At 34.8% G+C, this 19376-nt stretch overlaps 1 protein-coding gene across 3 annotated transcripts in view; it reads right to left on the bottom strand.

Annotated features, from left to right (window-relative positions):
• Window positions 1-2435: 2435 nt before the first annotated feature.
• The window catches only part of LOC144967094 (clustered mitochondria protein homolog), a 43814-nt gene continuing 26873 nt past the window's right edge, over window positions 2436-19376 (bottom strand). For all 3 annotated transcript variants that reach the window (XM_078903924.1, XM_078903922.1, XM_078903923.1), the window contains exons 24-37: window positions 19063-19133; window positions 17928-18000; window positions 15869-16030; window positions 14854-14911; window positions 13708-13798; window positions 12729-12915; window positions 11787-11978; window positions 11565-11645; window positions 10758-10883; window positions 9214-9299; window positions 7302-7431; window positions 5984-6118; window positions 5036-5109; window positions 2436-4808 (exon numbers count right to left, since the gene is read on the bottom strand). In XM_078903924.1, the coding sequence (XP_078760050.1) occupies window positions 4559-4808; window positions 5036-5109; window positions 5984-6118; window positions 7302-7431; window positions 9214-9299; window positions 10758-10883; window positions 11565-11645; window positions 11787-11978; window positions 12729-12915; window positions 13708-13798; window positions 14854-14911; window positions 15869-16030; window positions 17928-18000; window positions 19063-19133 (1716 nt within the window). In that variant the 3' untranslated portion in view covers window positions 2436-4558. The remainder of the gene's footprint in view (window positions 4809-5035; window positions 5110-5983; window positions 6119-7301; window positions 7432-9213; window positions 9300-10757; window positions 10884-11564; window positions 11646-11786; window positions 11979-12728; window positions 12916-13707; window positions 13799-14853; window positions 14912-15868; window positions 16031-17927; window positions 18001-19062; window positions 19134-19376) is intronic.

Below are 19376 nucleotides of genomic sequence, written 5' to 3'. Positions count from 1 at the left end.
CAAGCACAGGATCCCACTAAGAGGAAAACATAACAGCACGTAATAACAATGAATGTGCAACCACACACACACACAAATCTCTCAATCGTTCTTTCCCTTTTAACAACAAGCTGGGTGAGAAGCATGAACGTACAAAAGGACACAGACAGACATACACAGTCCCTGTCCATTTGTTACTTTTCCCTCTTAAACAAAATTAATAAAATCATAATGAATTGGGTTTTAATCTATTAATAAACCATAAATTTTACTAGGAAGGATTTGCATATATAATAATAATAGGCAGTACATTCACTGATTTTCCTCTGAGCACTCCAATCATAAATGAGAATGATTAATTTAAATCCTTGTCAAACAACACACTTATACAAAAGTACACACGTCTGTATAATGTTATTGCTTTAGTACTAATAGTATTAATTATGTTTGACAATACGAGATTTGGCACAGCTGGTCAGTGAATTAATGAATTATATTTGTTTGTTTTTAAGGATTTTACGGAACTTCAGACACATTTAGGTCATTTCAACGCCAGTAAAATGGAAGAAAATGGGATAGTAAAAAATTCAAAGGTTTACAGTTCAAAAGCACACAAGTAAAATAAGACAAAGGGCAATGGTACAAATAGGGAATAGATTTAGATTCCAAGTCCAAGAGCAGACCTGCCAACCAGCCTCAACCATTTGAAATGATTTATCATATTTTTCCCCAATATCTGTGGTAATTGTCTCATATTCCTCCCCTCCCCCCCCCCCCCCCCCCCCCAAAAAAAAAAAAAAAATATATTTCAACATGTTCAAAAATCCAAAATATCAAAATTTAACATTAACCAAATTTATGGAGGGTAGGAAAATCCTGCTATCATTAATTTCAGTCAAACCAGTGTAATAACGTCAGTTAAATATGGAATTTAATAATATTTCAGAAACCAAAGACTTAAAAAATAGAAATATACATGGAAATATACTCCGATTCTCATCTAGATGAAGACAATTTTTAATGACCTTCTTTTAGTTTTATCATTTTCCCCCCTATATGAAAAACTCTTTGGACCTCAAAGCGTCTTAAACTTAAAAATATGAGAAATCATACTGGTTGGCAAGATCATACCATCTTTGGGCATAGTTTGAGATCACCTAAAAATCCCATCCAGCCACAAGCACAAGATACCACTAAGAAGAACACTCAAATGATTACAAAACTTCAAAACAAAAAAATATTACAATACACAGGGATGATATACAAGGAAAAAATGTCATCTCCCAAAACTAATACTGTTTCCTCCTCTCAGTCAAGGATTCCGGCCAGGGCCAGGACAAACCAAGTAATCCCATTCCAAGACCAAGAAAGTAACTCAGAAAATAGATATAAGGGGGCAGCAAGTGACCTGTCTACCTTGGGAGGCCAGAAGATTCCCCCCACCCAGTTACAGGTTTAAAAATACTAAGGAGGGGGGGGGGGGGGACTACCAAATAATTGCTTACAACACTAAGGTTATATCAGCGCCAGTAAAAAGGAAGAAATGGGATCGTAAAAACTAGAATTACAACTAAAGCACCAAGAAAAGGTAAGACAAAGGGGAATTGGGTTCAAATAAGAAACAGATGTAGATTCCAAGAGTACACTATCAAAGTACTTAGTTTGAGATCACCTAGAAGTCTCATCCAGACACAAGCACAGGTCCGCATGAAGAGGAACACTCAAATGTTTACAAATCATATATAATATGTAAACATAACATAATACAGTTCATAACGGAGAGATGATTTACAAGACAAAAAAAACATCATCTCCCAAAACTCTAACTATACATTCGATTGTTTCCCTCTCAGTTAAGGTATCTGGCCAGGGCCAGGACAAAATCAAGTAATCTCATCCCAAGACAAAGACAGAAAGCATGTTGGAAAACAGATATAAGGGGATAGAAGTCACAGTAAGTGCTTCCCTGCCCACTATGGGGGAATTAGTTCACATTCAGAAGAGATGGGGATTCCAAGAGCAGCCTATCAGTGTACTTAGTTTATCACCTAAATGTCTCATCCTGACACAGGCGCAGATCCCCACTTAGAGGAACAAACTCAAATGTTTACAAATCATATATATATACATATATTAAAATAAAAAAGTAAAAAGATTTCTTATTGAAATTTGATCATAAATTTGTCCATCACACTACATATTATTGACTTTAAAATAAAAAATCAAATATAACGTTTTCAGTGGGGCTTAAATTTTTTTTTTTTTTTTAAATCTGAAGTTTGTCTTTTCTTTTATTAAGCTCTATTGTTTTCTTTTTTACATTAAAAAAATATTGGATTATAAAAATGTACATATGTATAAATGTCGACCAATCTTTAGCTTGATATGATAAAATTAAAACAAAGAGAGGGGGGTGAGGGGGGAAGAGAAGAGGAAAAAGAAGGGTTCATGAGAACTTTTTCCATTTATGAGAATGACAAGATTTATTCAAAAACATCATTTTCCATCCCATTCACTTGAATTAACTAATTTAAATTTATTACAGTGCCTACACAATATATGTGTATAACAACTCCTGGAATATTTATATAGCAATCAAGATATAATCTAACCATTAACTAAACATAATAGCTGATTACTGATCCTGTAAGAAGAAATAAACCTCATCTTTATCCCAGACAGTCGGATGTTTTTTTATGAAACGGATAATCATAAAGCCATATTGCATATGCATATATTATACAGTGCACTCTCCCGATAACGACCTCTCCGAATAACAACATTCTCCCGATAACGACATTGGCCCCCGGTCCCGATTTTTTTACTATATGTTATTAGTAATAAAACTCTCTAAATAATGACATACTTTTTAGACCACTCTCCGGATAACGACATTGAGTTAGCAATAATCGGCTGTGACTTTGCTAGATACAAAAATAAAAATAGCTAAAATGTTGTTTCCGGTAAGTTTCATTTCATTCTCTGAGCCAGAGGCACCTCATAGCCAATGAGATCACTTTGTTATCGGCCAATGAAATGTCAGACAGTTTGCACTGCAACATAAGGATGGTGCATCTATTTTCGACTTGTTGCATCAGATGGAAGATAAAGTCGGCCCTATGCTTTACAGCAACAAGCGACAGACCGGGATTATGGACTTCTTCTCTAAATCGAAATCCGACAGTTAGTTTAAAAAAATAAAAAAAAAAATTAAAAAAACAAACAACAACAACAACAAAAAAACCCCCCCAAAAAAACAACAAAAAAACATTTTCAATGTGGCCATGTGTTCAGTTGTATTATTAATACAGCTGCACTCATGCCGGTCCCAAGCCCGGATAAAACAACAGAGGGAAAATGACACACAAAAAACACAAAAAAAAAAAAACAACAAAACTACACACACACACACTTCGTGTATTTTACGTTTGGAAAGTCCGATCACTGATCACCCACTATGGTTGGTACATTAATGTACATTCTCAGGGTCTAACCACACCCCTTTTTCCGCCATCTTGAAATTTTCCGAATAACGACATGTTCCCGATAACGACATGCACCTCTGGTCCCGAGCCATGTCGTTATCGGGAGAGTGCACTATATATTTTGTTGAAGTTCACATTCCCTATTTATTTCTCATAAACTCCATACGAACTCTTTTCCATCATAATATCATGGATAGTATGTAAATGGCACCATCATTCAAGGCTTCAAACACAAAAATACGCCGCATTCAACATGGTAATATTGAACTCTTTTATTCTCTCATATACAATGTCAATTTCTCAAATGATAGTGTAACACTAGGTAAGAAAAACATAAATAAAAAAATATTAGTTTTACATAAAACATAACGGCGATAAATCCGACACTAATCCGATACATATTTACCTTTTCTTTCAATTTATAAACACACTGATTCAATCAGTGTATTACTATTACTGTTGATGTTGTCCGTCAGACTTGGGAGTTTATCCCAGTTTCAAACAGTAACAATTGCCTGCCACCCTTTTGGATAGGACACCAGTTCAGTTAACCACAAAGTATTTTCCATCAGATCTAAAAAAAAAAAACTCATCAACCCAATCACTGCTGGGTGGATAGGGAGGTCAGAAGAGATCTCGACTACACCTCAGTACTCCACCATGGGAGCTGTGTAGACTGTTAAAGTGCATATTCTTAAATCAATTGTGACCAAAACTTTTAAAAACATATTTCATTGGCTATAAGTTAAATGCAAGTGTTCGAGGAATTAGAAATGTGATTTCGTCATAAAAGTGATAAATCACCTCCAAAGAACAATGACAAACACGTGAAGAATAGATGCTTTCTCTATCACCCCCAACAATTATTTTAAGCATTGAATTGGAACAAATATATCAATAAACACCACATACCATCACTGTGTGGTATTTATAATAATCAAATAAAATGAAAATCAACTCTATATTTAAAAAATGAACAAGGTTTGATAAGGAAAATATATTGTGACAGATTTCTATTCAAATATATTAATTTACACACTCAAATCTGCTCAGACACATTCAAATATCTACACATGCCACTGAATTAAACTTGCTTAAGCCAGAGCGATTCCTTCAACCACGACTCCCTCTCCTGCTCCAAGTGACCCATTCATAACCTTATTTTCTTCATTATTTTTGTCATTTTTCAAATTGTCTCCCTTTCCTTCAATTTTCTCACATTCTTTTTCCCCAACCTTTTCAGAGATTGATTTTGCTTCTTTAGAAGTATCTGTACTGGTGTCTGCTCCTGTAGTTGACTGGCGTCTGCTCATTTCTTGCTTGAATTTCTCCAGATCATCAGGACTGAAAGAATTTTCAACATCAAAAAATGAATTTGTTGCGACTAAATGTCAAAAAAAATAATTCTTTTTTTCTTTTTATGAAATGGCATCTTAGATTACTGCACCAAAATATTCCATTAAAATGTCATCATAAATTGAAAAGAAGATCAAAATGAATGCATAACAAACAAGGAAGTGAATGTTAAGGTCAAGCATTAACATCACCCTTTTTCTAAGATAGTAACTTACCTGATTTGAACAAAGACAATTCCATTGATGATATTCATTGTCTCAAGAACCCCTGCCAAGGATGGAGGCTGAATCTGGATATAAAAAGAATGTTTGTGTTTTGAAAATTGTCACATACTTTAAATTACAAGTTATTGATCCCCATGACAACCTCACAAGTTGAAAAAATCTGAATAAAATTACAGTGCAACCTCTGGATAACGACACCCCTGGATAGCGATGTTGACCTCTGGTCCCAATTTTTTTGCTATGTAATTATTAATTTTGAAAACCCAGATAGTAAAACACCTGTTTAGCAACACCGTAATAACAAGAATAGGCAGTTGGTACTGATGCTTGTTAACTGACCAAACTCTGCTGAAATTTGGTTTTACAGAAGGATGAGGAGGATAAGCTGGAGGGAAAAAAGAACAAATAAAAACATACTGGAAGAGCTGGAAGTCATGCCAGAGCTATTAAATATAATAAAAAATCTCAGTTTTTACAGTCATATATGCCGAAACCCACACACGCTGATGAAAGATGTGATACAGGGGAAAATGGAGGGCAAACGAAGAAGGGGAAGACCTAGGCCTACCTATATAAAAAACATCCTAGAATGGACAGAGATGAATGGAAGGGAACTAATGACATATTATTCCAGTCCCAGGCAATGTCGTTATCCAGGGGTTAAACTGTAAATGGTAAATACCCACAGCCAGTTCTATTTCTTTGTTTAGTTTTGCTTTTATCTTTTTTTTTTTTCCAGTAGCTTTTTCAAGTTTTCAATTATATAAAGAAAAAAGAGTGAAAAGGAATATTTGACAACTTTTAGTTGAAATGAGGTTTTAAAAAAAAACAAAAAACCATGTTCCATAGAATCAATTGGGCAACATCAAAATGATGCATTTGTACTGAACTACGTTTTGATGAATGACTGAAATCTTTGTGATAAAGGTCTCAACTTACTTGGATAGGAGGCAAGTCAAGACTCATCTGTCCTCTGTAGAATTCATTCATCTTTTTCTGTACAACCACAGCTTGCTTAGTGAGGTGGGCCAAGCATTCAGAACTCTCCTTGGTGCGTTCGTGATGCTCACCCAGCTGGTGTTATAAAAAAAAAAAGAGAGAGATAGAGAGCGATAGATAGTGAGGAATTGTTTTTGTGTGTGTGTAAGTGTTTTTACAAGAGAGAAAGAGAGAGAGAGAGAGAGCAATATTGTTTTCACTTTCAATTATATGTTTAGCATTTTTCAGTTAAATCTATTTTCAATATAAGCCACAACACTAAGTGACTATAGACACTATAGCATAAAGGGATAGAAACTAAATACAGTGGAACTCGGAGACAACAGGGTACTGGACTAGCAAAAAATCCCTGTTGTAGCCGAGTCCCATTATATCCACGTATACGGAATTTGAAGGGAAGCATGTAATATTTTTTAAAAACAAAAAACACAAGAAACACATTTCGAGTTACCTCCCTAGACCTAAGTAAATATCCAGTTACCTAAGTAAATAAATCAGACGACTTGACTGTGACTTTCATTCCTATAATTCCCCAACCCCCTGAAATCACCATACCTCAGCCCCTCTTCAACTTACTTCTGATCACAAGGCAGGCTGGAACAATGAAACAGTTAATTCTACCTTCCTCTTTTCCTGTGCTTTCCATCCATTCCAACTGCGCCACTAACACCCACTAAGTGCAATTCAAAACTCAAGTAGCGCACAGTCCTAACCTCTGGCTTCAGAAAGACCTTCACCACCTCACTTCTAATTGGGCATAGTTATCTAATCAGTCAAGAGATGCACACCCCTCACTCTATGCGTAACATACTAGGCCTAAGTGTATCAATATGTTGATTGGTCAGTCACGCCCCTCTAGCCTTTTATTGCGTCGTCTTGGAAACATGAAGTACACAGAGAAATGTCAATAGTACACACAATAATTATAATTCACCCATTCCCACCACATCTCCGTTCCCTATAAGTTATGTTTGTCTTCCTCTTTTCTTCTTGAGTATGCAATTTTTCTCAACTAGGTACTAAACTTGGAACTCACACCCCTATTGTAGCTGTGGTCCATGAAATATTTTCCCGTTATAGTCATGCGTGATTTATATGAATTATATAGGCCGTAGAATGGGGATTTTAAAATGTCCCGTTGTAGCCAAGCTCTCATTGCAACCGAGACCATTGTACGCGAGCTGTACTGTACAACCAAAATCCGTCGATACTGATTTTTCAGTTAAAAGTATATTCTTGTGGCAGACAGGGAACCTACCTTAGTCTTATATATGGCATAAGACTCTTTTTCACTATTGAGGGCTGCCCTGAAGTCACCTCGGCATGAGTGTGTGCGAGCAATCAGGTGGTGCGTCATTGCTGTCTTCAGGCTGTCCACCCCAAAATATCTGTAAGAAAAAAGAAGAAAAAAACAGCACAGTTCACCATAAAAATCTCGGACATGTCTCAAATCTCCTTTTTAAAATCTCTACTTTCATAATATTGGTAACACAAAAATAACAAACACTCTCAGAGGCCATTCACTTTCGCATTCCTCGATAAAATTCTTTTGTCTATGTTTGTATTGAACGGAAAGGAAAGCTGCCATCACTCTCCATATGGTGTTAATGTGTTAGTTAATGTGTCATCGTATACGCATTTGTCTGAGATGACTGAGTGTGTATGTGTCTGTGTGAAAGGGAGTGCGCAAAGCATGTTAATCAATGCCTAACGCATGCAATGCCTCACATGCCTCAATCTAATTCTAATGTACCAGTGGGCCAGGCAGTGATAGCCCAAGGTTGGGCACATAAGAATCAAACTATCAATTGGAAGTGGGGAGGCTGTGATGAGAGGAGAGGCACAAGGGAGATAAGTGATGAGCCATATAGATTAGGTAACCGATTTGTAGGTAAAGACGTTGCATACTGAATGTGTAATTAACAAAAGGACATGCTGGCTTTCTCTTATCATAACACACACAAAGTAGAACCTTATTCAGTGATGATACTCACAAAAAGTCAAAAAGGAGGAAAAGTCTCGGAAAAACGGAAAACTCACCTAGAACATTCTTGCACCACAGGAAAGTAGGCAGGATGACTTCTTTTGAGTACAATTTTAAAACGCCGGAGTCCAGTAAAAGGAGGAAATTTTATATATATATATATATATATATATATATATATATATATATATATATATATATATATATATATATATATATATATATATATATATATATATATATTTTTTTTTTTTTTTTTTTTTTTAAAGGAGGTATTTTTTAAAGATTTATTATATAAAAAAAAAGTAAAAGGAGGAAATGAAGGAAATATCCACGGATCGAGGATCTGAGGAGGAAAACCGAGGAAAGGAAAGAAAACCGCGGATTTCCGCGGATCCGCAAAAAAGTATCATCACTGCTTATTAACAACAAGATATGAAGTGAGTAGAAAAGTGCCAGAAGACAATAGAGAATAAAAAATTTTTTCGCGGCGGTGGTGGGGTTTGAACCTGCGACCTTATTGGTACCTTATTGTCTTCTGGCACTTTTCTACTCACTTCATATCTTGTTGTTACCAACATAAGTGCCTGCTCCACTCACTTTTCTGAATTAAAAATTCACCCCATACACCGGAGCATACTCAATGTCTCAATCGTTTCTATGTTATATGTTTGTGATGAGAATATTGGCTATTAAGCTTAACTGCTGGTCAAAATTACTTCGCGATGGTGGCGAACGAATCGGCGATCTCAAGAAGTGGGTGAGAGAGGGATCTAGAAATGACTTTGGGTTTGAAACGAATATTTTATTTTGTGTTCGTGGATAGCTCACACGGTAGAGCCACGCTCTCACCTGCCAGGCGGAGTTGTCGTACCAATAAGGTCGCAGGTTCAAACCCCACCACCGCCGCGAAAAAAATTTTTATTCTCTATTGTCTTCTGGCATCACTGCTTATTACACCTCTAAATTAGACAAGACACACTAAACAATACACCTAACTATATTGAGATTTTACCAAAACCACCCACGCATCCCTCCTTCGCATGTTTTGTTATATTCAATATAAAATACTGAATCCAGAAATCTCAAAAACACAAAAGTCTTGAACAAAATATTGTTTCAGAAGTAAAGGGGATACTGCTATTTCGATCACTTATACCAACTTTACTGGGATTTACATTCTTACCTAATGTTCAATTGAAGTGCATGTTCAAAGTAGCTCAAAGAAAAGTCATACTCCTCCACTGCTTGCAAAATCAAACCAATATTGCTCTGAAACATGAATGTGTAAATATACACTATAAAAAATGAGGTAAAAAGGGATGAATGTTCAACTCTTTTGTCAAGGATATCTCAAGTCCAGGAGTGTAGCGTGGTCGTGTTTAATTCAATTTCATTACAAACCCTTAATAATATTGTTTTGTTTTTGTTTTTAAGGGTTTTACAGCGCTTGTAACACATTTAGGTCATATCAGTGACAGTAAAAAGGAAGAAAATGGGATGATCAAAAGTTCTGGAATTACAAGAGAGAAAAGGGGGGAGGGAGAGAGAGAGAGAGAGAGAGAGAGAGAGAGAGAGAGAGAGAGAGAGAGAGAGAGAGAGAGAGAGGGGGGGGGTGGGAGAGGAGATATATATAGAGAGAGAGAGAAGGGGGGGGGGGGGGGAGGAGGGAAAGGAGAAACGAAGAAATATGAAGAGAAAAAGGATGAAGAAGAAAAACTTAAAAAGGAAAATAAGGGGGGGGGGGGGAGGGAAATTAAATTCTGCCAGCTTTTACTGAAAAAGGCAAGCTTTACTTTAAAAGAGTTTTATTTATAAGCTATCCTCATAGACTATGAAAGACAATAGTGTCAACCTGATCTTTAAAAAAAAAAAATCCCTTTATTCATCCCATAGGAGAAATTTGTTTCTAGGGTCTATTCCAAGGGAAGATTGGAATGATCCAGGCGACAGCCGCAGTCCAGCGCCGCAAAGTGAGCTAAGGCGAGGTGACTTGCTCAAGGCCACACAGCGCAATGGCGGGTGATCAAACTCGGTACATTTCGGGTACGAAGCAAATACCGTACCGCTGAGCCACGCTACCACACTTTAAGTTTTCTTTATTGAATATCAAAAGTCTATGAAAGACAAATGGTGTCAACCTGATCTTTTATGCCACACTTTAAGTTTTCTTTAATGAATATCAAAAGTCTATGAAAGACAAATGGTGTCAACCTGATCTTTTATATCACACTTTAAGTTTTCTTTAATGAATATCAAAAGTCTATGAAAGACAAATGGTGTCAACCTGATCTTTTATGCCACACTTTAAGTTTTCTTTAATGAATATCAAAAGTCTATGAAAGACAAATGGTGTCAACCTGATCTTTTATGCCACACTTTAAGTTTTCTTTAATGAATATCAAAAGTCTATGAAAGACAAATGGTGTCAACTGATCTTTATGCCACACTTTAAGTTTTCTTTAATGAATATCAAAAGTCTATGAAAGACAAATGGTGTCACCTGATCTTTTATGCCACACTGTAAGTTTCTTTAATGAATATCAAAAGTCTTGAAAGAAAATGGTTGTTCTACCTGATCTTTTATGCCACACTTTAAGTTTTCTTTAATGAATATCAAAAGTCTATGAAAGACAAATGGTGTCAACCTGATCTTTTATGCCACACTTTAAGTTTTCTTTAATGAATATCAAAAGTAAGTTGGGGAAGAATCTTAATTGTAAAACTTACATCAATGAGGGCCACCTCTGGATGATTCTCTCCATGACAAATAATAGCAAGATACCGAGCCCTGTACATTAAACGAAGGGCACTGGTGATTTGACTGTTGGCAAAACAATAAAGGGAAAGGTGGGCCTGGAAAGAAAGAATAGGGATAATTAGATTTTCAACTCGATGTATTCATGTCTACCTCTTGAAGACCTGAGATGCACATTCCTCCCACCAAATCCAAGCATCAGTAACACACTTTATAGTCACCTGGAACAACTACAAAAGACGTCTAACTTCTACGTCATGGCACAAGACCGAAGGGCTAGAGCTCAGGTGGTCGCTGGTTCGGATAAGTAAATAAGTAACTCGATGTATTCCAACACATTGTCAACACCTTGCATACTACAAAAAAACTGTAAATTTTAATTGTCCAGTGCTTATCCATTCTCCTATATGACAAGTGATTTTCTCATTGACCCAGGTTAAAAATTTCAAATACACAAGTAAAATTCTCAGGAAGATATGCAGATCAATTATAAATGATAACCTTGACATGTGAACAATTCTTATTTCAATGCACAAGAATCATATGAACATCACACATCTATTTACATAATCAAAAGTGAAGAGATATTAATATAAGAAAAAAATATATATTTATGCTAGTAATAGAAAAAAAAGAAACTAGCATAATTTTGATTGTTACTTGAATTTCGAGCTGAAACCTCTAGGTTAAGCTGTAAAAACATGCTCACAAAAATTATGTGATGTTAAGTATGGTTGTAAATTTTGAAAAATACTTTTGTAACTATAGTTCATACTCACATATTCAGTGATTGTGTTGGGGTGGTCAATTCCTGCTACACGCTCACTCATCAGAACTGCCCTCTGTTGGTATGACATGGCCTACAAATGGAAAACAAAATAAAAAATTCTCAATAGAAAAAAAAATAATATGTAAAAGACAGATAATTTAAATATTAAAACCATTCATTACAATATATCCAAATCCTGCTAAGAATTTTTTTTATTTTTTAAAAAGCTTACCTCTGCAAAATCTCCCATGATGTAATTCAACCGTGCTAGTAGACGGAGACACGCAGCAATCTCAGGATGCATAGCTCCATATACATTATTGAGAAGATTGAGTGCCTCACTGATCAATTCGTAGCCATCTCTGAGCAATCCTTGCTGAATTTTGGTTTGGCCACTTGAGAAAAAGTGGAAGGCATCCGTGGCCTGATAAGAAAAAAAAATTAAATAAAAAGATCACAATTGTTTTTCTTGTTTTTAGATTTTACTGCACTCTTGCCACTTTTAGATCTTATCAGCACCTACCAGTAAAAAACAGATGATACAACTGTAAAAGATAATAAATCTTGAGTTCATGAGAATCTATAAGCAAATGCCCAAGATACAAATAAGACAAATCAGTATACAGAGAAAAGATTTACGATAAAAAAAAAAAATATTTAAAAAACCTGAAAAACCTCGGATTTATAAAAGATAGCAAGGTTGGACCAATATCCTCTAGGATTGTCAAAGAAATGAAGCAGTGTTTTTATTTGCTAGATAATGCGTTCTTTGCTTTGTTAACTGGAGTTTAAGCAAACATGTGATCAGAATGGACAGGATTTTAAAGAGTAGAAAATTTCCATATAATATTGTTTCCCCTGCTCAACAAACCCAAGTCAGTCCCTTTCCACAAATTTGAATATGGTCACACTGTAACTGTGTGGATGATAATGATTAGAAAATTCTAACCCAGCTTGAGTAAAGCACTTTACATATATTACACCACTCATGAATGAACACTTCGCAATAGGCAATGGTAGATATTGTAAAAGTACTTGCATAAAAAAGATTTCTACCAAGAGGTTTGTACTAAATAAAATAAAATTTTGTGTAAAGTGCAAGGTAATAATAATAATCCATGGAAATGCACTATTTAGACATTGGTATCTATTTATATCAGGTTTGTATTCTTACCCGGGGACTGATATGCTTGACAACAGGGAAGACATTAACGATGGTATCCTCTGTGAATATTGGCTTGGTCTTGTTGTCCAGGTCATATTCACGCAGTTCAATTTGAACTCCTATCTTGAGACAGATGGATCTCAGTAAAGCAACCCTTTGGCAGCCATACTGTTCTTGAGCACTGTCAACGCCATTACTATTGTACACATAAAAACACACACAGAAAAAATAGTGCAATATATTTCAGGAAAATTTAATAAATAATAATAATAATAATAATAATAATAATAATAATAATATACTTTATTCATCCAAAAAAAATGGAAATTCGTTTACAGACGTGCCATGCATAAAAATTAACACTGATCTGCCAGAAAAAAAAGTTGAATATTTAGAGACCATGAAGTTTCTATTTTCAACATTGAATAACAGTATGAATCAACCATTGTTCAATATATCATTTTCCATCATTTCCTCCCACTATTGTTACCTTCTTATTAAATATCATCTATATATACAATGTCATCCTCCTAATTTTATCTGACATCTCACATCAGTCATTAAACATGCATGCGCGCACTACTCAAAACCTCCCGACCTCACCTCTGGCAAGCATAAACTTCTCATGAGCATATATACATAGTTATTCATACTGACATTTTAAAAAGTGAGAAACATTCAATAAAAAATTTTTTATCAAATATCAAAGATTTTTTAAAATGAGATGAAAGGAAAATAGTGATTTCTTCTTTGTAATAAATGGGCAATTCTTACCACTCTAAGGTGTATCTTTTTTTTAATAAAATATCACAGAGAAAAAAAAAATGAGATGAAAGGAAAATACAGTGATTTCTTCTTTGTAATAAATGGGCAATTCTTACCACTCTAAGGTGTATCGTTTTTTTAAATAAAATATAACAGAGAAAAAAAAATGAGATGAAAGGAGAATACAGTGATTTCTTCTTTGTTATAAATGGGCAATTCTTACCACTCTAGTGTGTATCCATAATAATCATCAGCCTCATCGATGATTTTTTTCCAAAGCCCTTTGGGAGTTTCTTTGGACCACTCTAAGCTTTCTGTAAAAAAAAAAGATATTTAAAGCAATCTTTCATGGATTCAAGACCTTGATAATATTCAACTAACTACCATTTTTGCACGTTTGCGACTTTCAAAATACAATCAAAATTCAGTTGTTACACATATGCAATTCAATTTTGTCAGCTAAACAGCTCATAAAATACTGCAATCTTTTATGACCTATACAATTGGAATTTAATTCTATAAAGCTGTGTTGACTATAGAACGGTCATCCAACATCACTGATTTCCAACTTGAACTGGTGTACTAAACAGGGTAAGAATTTTCTCCTGAAACATCAGGTGTAAAGAATGGTTCTAACTCCTTCAAAACTTCCTCAAAATTCCTCTTTTTGATCAGTAGATTTGTGCTTACGGATTAATGAATCAATATAAACTTAAAATTTGGATAAATTAAATTTGAAGTAAGTATCGTGAATTGTAAATGTTTGTATTGATATGTAAACATATGAGTATGCATTTTTATTTTCAATCAAGTTAATCCATTTGTAAGATAATATTCATATGTTTTACTCAAGAATGTTAAATTTGTACATGGTGTTCTGTTCTACCATATAGTTAAGATAGAATGCGCTTGGCCAAGGAGTTCACAACATTGCCATCCGGAAGTATAACGGACCAACACACAAACTCTGTGTAACCATGAACTTTTATAGTCTGGTTAATACAGTTTACTGAGAACAACTCACAAACGCGGATGGCAAAAACAATAACAAAGGCCTGAGTGACGTCATCTGCATACTATCTATAGTTAATTGGTGAAAAATGCCTTGAACCTTTGATTAGAAGGGGAGCATTGTAAGTGCAATTTATAGTAATAAACTGACTTTCAGCACTAAGATTACTAAGGAGAAAGGTGTGTTGAAAAATATTAGATAATGTGACAACTTGTTCTCATCTTTTTACCTTAACCACACTCTAATGTTCACATGTTGTTAACAACAGCAAACTACAGAAGAGAAAGAATTCAATACACAAAACAGAATTGTCTGGACATTCTAAATCTAAGTCTAAACAAATCTACAAATACCCACCAATATTTGTGACAACAGTGTGCTTGTTTCTCCTTTTAGCTTTCCTCTTTGGTTTACCCTGTTAAAAGAATTTTAACCTCTCATAAATTACACTTCTTCGGTTAAAGGAAAAAACGAGACAATTTAAAGAGGAAAATGGACAATATAGTGTTATTGTTTCTTTTCTCACATGCAACAATATCTAACATCATACACTATTTGTAAATCCCATCAATATAAGTTGCATTATAAAAGCATACAAAATTTTGAATGAAATAGAATATGTTTGCTTCACCATCCCTATTATAAAATCCTATAATTTTACTTATTACCAACAATAAGAAACACTGACTGTGAACAATTCAAGATAATTCCATTCACTTTACAAACAATTTTGCAAAGGTCTAATCGCAGTATAACATGTAATTATTGTGCTAAATGGAAAAAAATGGAAGAACAATGTACAGAATAATAAAAGCAAAGCTTGTTTGTTTTTGTTTTTAAGGGTTTTACGGCGCTTGCAACACATTTAGGTTATATCAGCACCAGTAAAAAGGAAGAAAATGGGATAGTCAAGAGTTCTAGAATTACAATTAAAGCACCCAAGAGAGAGTAAAACAAAGGGGAATTGGGAACAAATAGGGATCAGATGTAGATTCCAAGAGCATACCATCAATGTACTTAGTCTGATATCACCTATAAGTCTCACCCAGACACAAGCACAAGATCCAACAAAGAGGAATACACTCAAATGCTTACATTTCATTATACATTAAAAAATAATAAATATAATAATACACAATAGAGAGATGATTTACAAGGAAAAAAATATCATCTCCCAAAACAATAACTATGCATTTGAATGTTTCCCTCCCAGCCAAGGACTCCGGCCAAGGTCGGGACAAAACCAAGCAATCTCATACCAAGACAAAGACAGAAAGCATGTTGGAAAACAGATATAAGGGGATAGAAGACACGGTGAGTACCTCCCTGCCCACTGTGGAGGTAGGGAAAAAGCAAAGCTTGAAATCCTCACCTCTTCCTGTGTAACATTGGGACGAGGGGATGGGTAAGACCCAATAAAGCAATTCAGGAAATGGCTGATGGCTGATGCTGTGTTCATCATGTCCACACCTTGCATGTAGTGGTTGAACAGGTGTTTGGCTGATCGACAAACCAGCTCACTGATGGCAATGGTCTAATTGTAGGAAAGAAATGAAATATGGAGGAAATTAAGTCATTTCTGCTCCTTCTTCCAAAATCACAACTTCTGACATGACGGTTTAATCAGATATAATTAACAGTTATGTAACTTTTAACTCACTCAACCCAAACACCGACTATATCCGTAGTATACCCTGGGTTACTTTTTGCCCCATGGCTGTTTATCACATTTTTCTGAGACAAATTATAGGCGTAGTATCAAAGCTAATGTTCTTAATGTTTACATGATAATGGTAGTTGAATAAAAATATCTATGCACATGCTCATTTTTAATACATTATTTCCAATTTTGAAAATTGGCAAAAGTCTTTAGGATTGAGTGAGTTAAAACAGAAAAAAAGTAAATGTAGCATAAAAGTACCATATTTGGGCAAACGCAGTGCTTGGTTAAATAGTCCAAAATCTACACTTAAATAAAAACAGTTACAGCCTATTTGCTTTAAATCGCTGTATGTGGAGCAATCCTGGTCTGAATCCAATGCAGAAAAAACCTGTAATAACAGACCTGCCTACTTGAATTTTGTTTTTTTTTACCACAATTTTTAGGAGATAAAAATTGTAGTCATTATAGTCAACTTTAAAAATCAACAAATAACCCTCATAATGATTAATTAAAACACTTTATAACTTATATAACACTTCAAAATCCTTAAAATTATGTAGTCTGACATCAATTTTCAATTTTCCTTTTAAATAAGTTTTAATAACTTAGCGATGCTCATGAAATTCTGAAGTTGGAGCCAAAATTCGGTAATTCTAATAACTGTTCGTACTAGTAGGCAGGTCTGTACTAATGAAGCTCCCAATATAAAAGTTTGTTTTTTAACAGTGCTGATGGTGACAAAAAGTGGAAAAGTAGGAAAATGTTGAACGATTGCCTTTAAGCCCCATTTTTACTGCACTAAACCCCACTATTAGAGCAATTGAGATGATAGACTATCATTGATACTCTAGCTCACTTCTGGAGAGTGGGAAACTGCACCTGTGTGTTCCATCAACTCTCTCATTGCTAGCACATTGTTTCGAGAAAATGTAATTTTTAAAAGGAGGAAATTCCTCCTCTGGACTCCAGAATCGCAGATTTCCGCGGATCCGAGGAAAACCATCAGCACTGTTTTAAAATTGATATTCCGTCCTGATAATAAACAATCTCTCCTCTTTCAATCTAAGTTTAATGAGACATCATGCAAGGATGTTTGTGCAATTCTCTCTTTTATCCAAAAAAAAAAAAAAGAGAGAGAGGAAGGGGGGATTCTTACACGGATGCCATAATGGCCGAAATTTAGCTACTACCTAGGCACACATTATGCTAAATTAAATTCTCTCAGCCCAGCAAAATAACGTAGTAATATTTATTTAGTGTATATTTGAAAGTTATATCGCTTTCATACCTATTTAGCCGTCATATTGGTGAACTTATTAAATAGGGAATGATATTAGCGGAAGAGTAGCGTCCCTTGATTGGACGTCACCGGTGGAGAAGTTATTTGTAAACGGTTTGTAGTTTGTTTGTTTACAAATAACTACAAGCCAAGCACTCCGAATACAAAATTTATTATTCATATTTCTGTACAAAAATGCATAACGTTGATTATGATATGCATTTTTGTACAGAAATATGAATAATAAATTTTGTATTTGGAGCGCTTGGCTTGTAGTTGGTTTGTTTACAAATAACTTCTTCGCCGGTGACGTCCAATCAAGGGACGTTACTCTTCCGCTAATCTCATTCCCTATAGGGACAACAATGGTGACTCCTATTTAACCTGGGCATATTGAGGATCTAACTGACACAATAAGCTCACCGATAAGTGTAAAATCAGTGTTAATTTCACAACTTCGGGAGAACTAGACAAGTGAATCATACTTACATATACATATGAAAGGGTTGGGTATTTGGTGAGCATCTCTGCCACTTTGCCAAGATAACGGATATTGATACCTCTGTAAAATAGACCAGATTAAAAAATAATAGATACATAGCAGAGGAGAATAAATAAATCAACAACAGACAACTGATTTTCAGATAAGACAGTGCTTTTTTCCTCAGTCCAGTCCAGCATTATCGGAACATTACAAAAGAATATATAAAACGCATCAGATGATACTCAAATCAATGGATTTTTAAGTATTTCTTTTCTTTGAAAAAGAAAAAAAGGTGTGTGTGTGTGTGTGTGTGTGAGGGGAGAAGAAAGATGTTATATAGCAAGATTAATAAACGACAAACATAAACTTCTTTCATTCAATAAATTAAATTACTACAACCATGATATTTTGTAATTGAGGTATCAGGGACCCCTTCCTTGGTTTTACAGGCCCCTTTCAAGCCTTCTTGATAATGATATCCTTGAAAGGTTTACGAAATGTCAGCTGGTGGTACAAGAGCTAATCATAATATGCAACTAGTTCTTTAATAAATAATGTGTGTAACATTCATATAATCATTTGTAATCCTACTGTTATATTAACTGGTTCAGTTGAGCGAACAACCGTCCTTACCACTGCCTTATTTCCTCCATACATATCTTGGATAACTTTAATATATTTCTCTGTTATCCCCTTTGCTCTTAGACAGTACCACATTTCTTCTATTGGTATCCTATCATATGCTTTCTCCAGGTCAATGAACGCACAATGTATTCATTAGTTGTGGCTTAAGTTTTACTGCCAGGATGCCCTTCCAGAGCAAACACTCCCCATTTATCCAGCCTTGTGATCGGCCTCACAAGGTGCTGTATTTTGTATTCACAAAAATAACAGAAGTTAAACTTGGCCCATCAATAAATAAGAAAGATTTCAATGGTATGTGTATAAAACCTCTTATCCGAGATAAAACGATTCATTGAATTCATCAACAAAATTCATATACAAGGAGCTAAAGAATTGGTAGATAAATCTTTTAAGCTGTTGGAAAATATGAGCAATTTGTAAAGTAACTCAATTGACCTGTGATTCAAGTGAGAGAGAGCAATTAGTGCGTTGTGATCAAAACAATGAAAGACTTACCTTGCATGCATAGCATCTGACATCGTGATGCCATCAACAGGAGATGAAGTATGATCCAAGCAATCATTTATCTAGAATTACAAACAAAAATTACATATAGATTATTTTAAAAGACCACAAAAAGTATGAAGGAGATCTTTTAACATGAACTAAGGAAAACTTATTTTAAATGGTTAACAACATCAACCGTTGAAACTGCTGTGGATGACAACATATTTTTCTCTAGTGCATTAGTGAGCTTACTTTTAGTTCAGTAATCTTTTTAAAAGATGACTTCAGCACCTTATTTTAATTTTTAAAATAACCAACTTGAA

This window comes from Berghia stephanieae, chromosome 3, assembly GCF_034508935.2.
Source record: "Berghia stephanieae isolate SIO BIC M18660-M18661 chromosome 3, UCSD_Bste_1.3, whole genome shotgun sequence".
NCBI classification, from domain to species: domain Eukaryota; kingdom Metazoa; phylum Mollusca; class Gastropoda; order Nudibranchia; family Aeolidiidae; genus Berghia; species Berghia stephanieae.
Note: the sequence above shows the minus strand (reverse complement) of the source record. Positions and strands in the feature narration are given on the sequence as shown.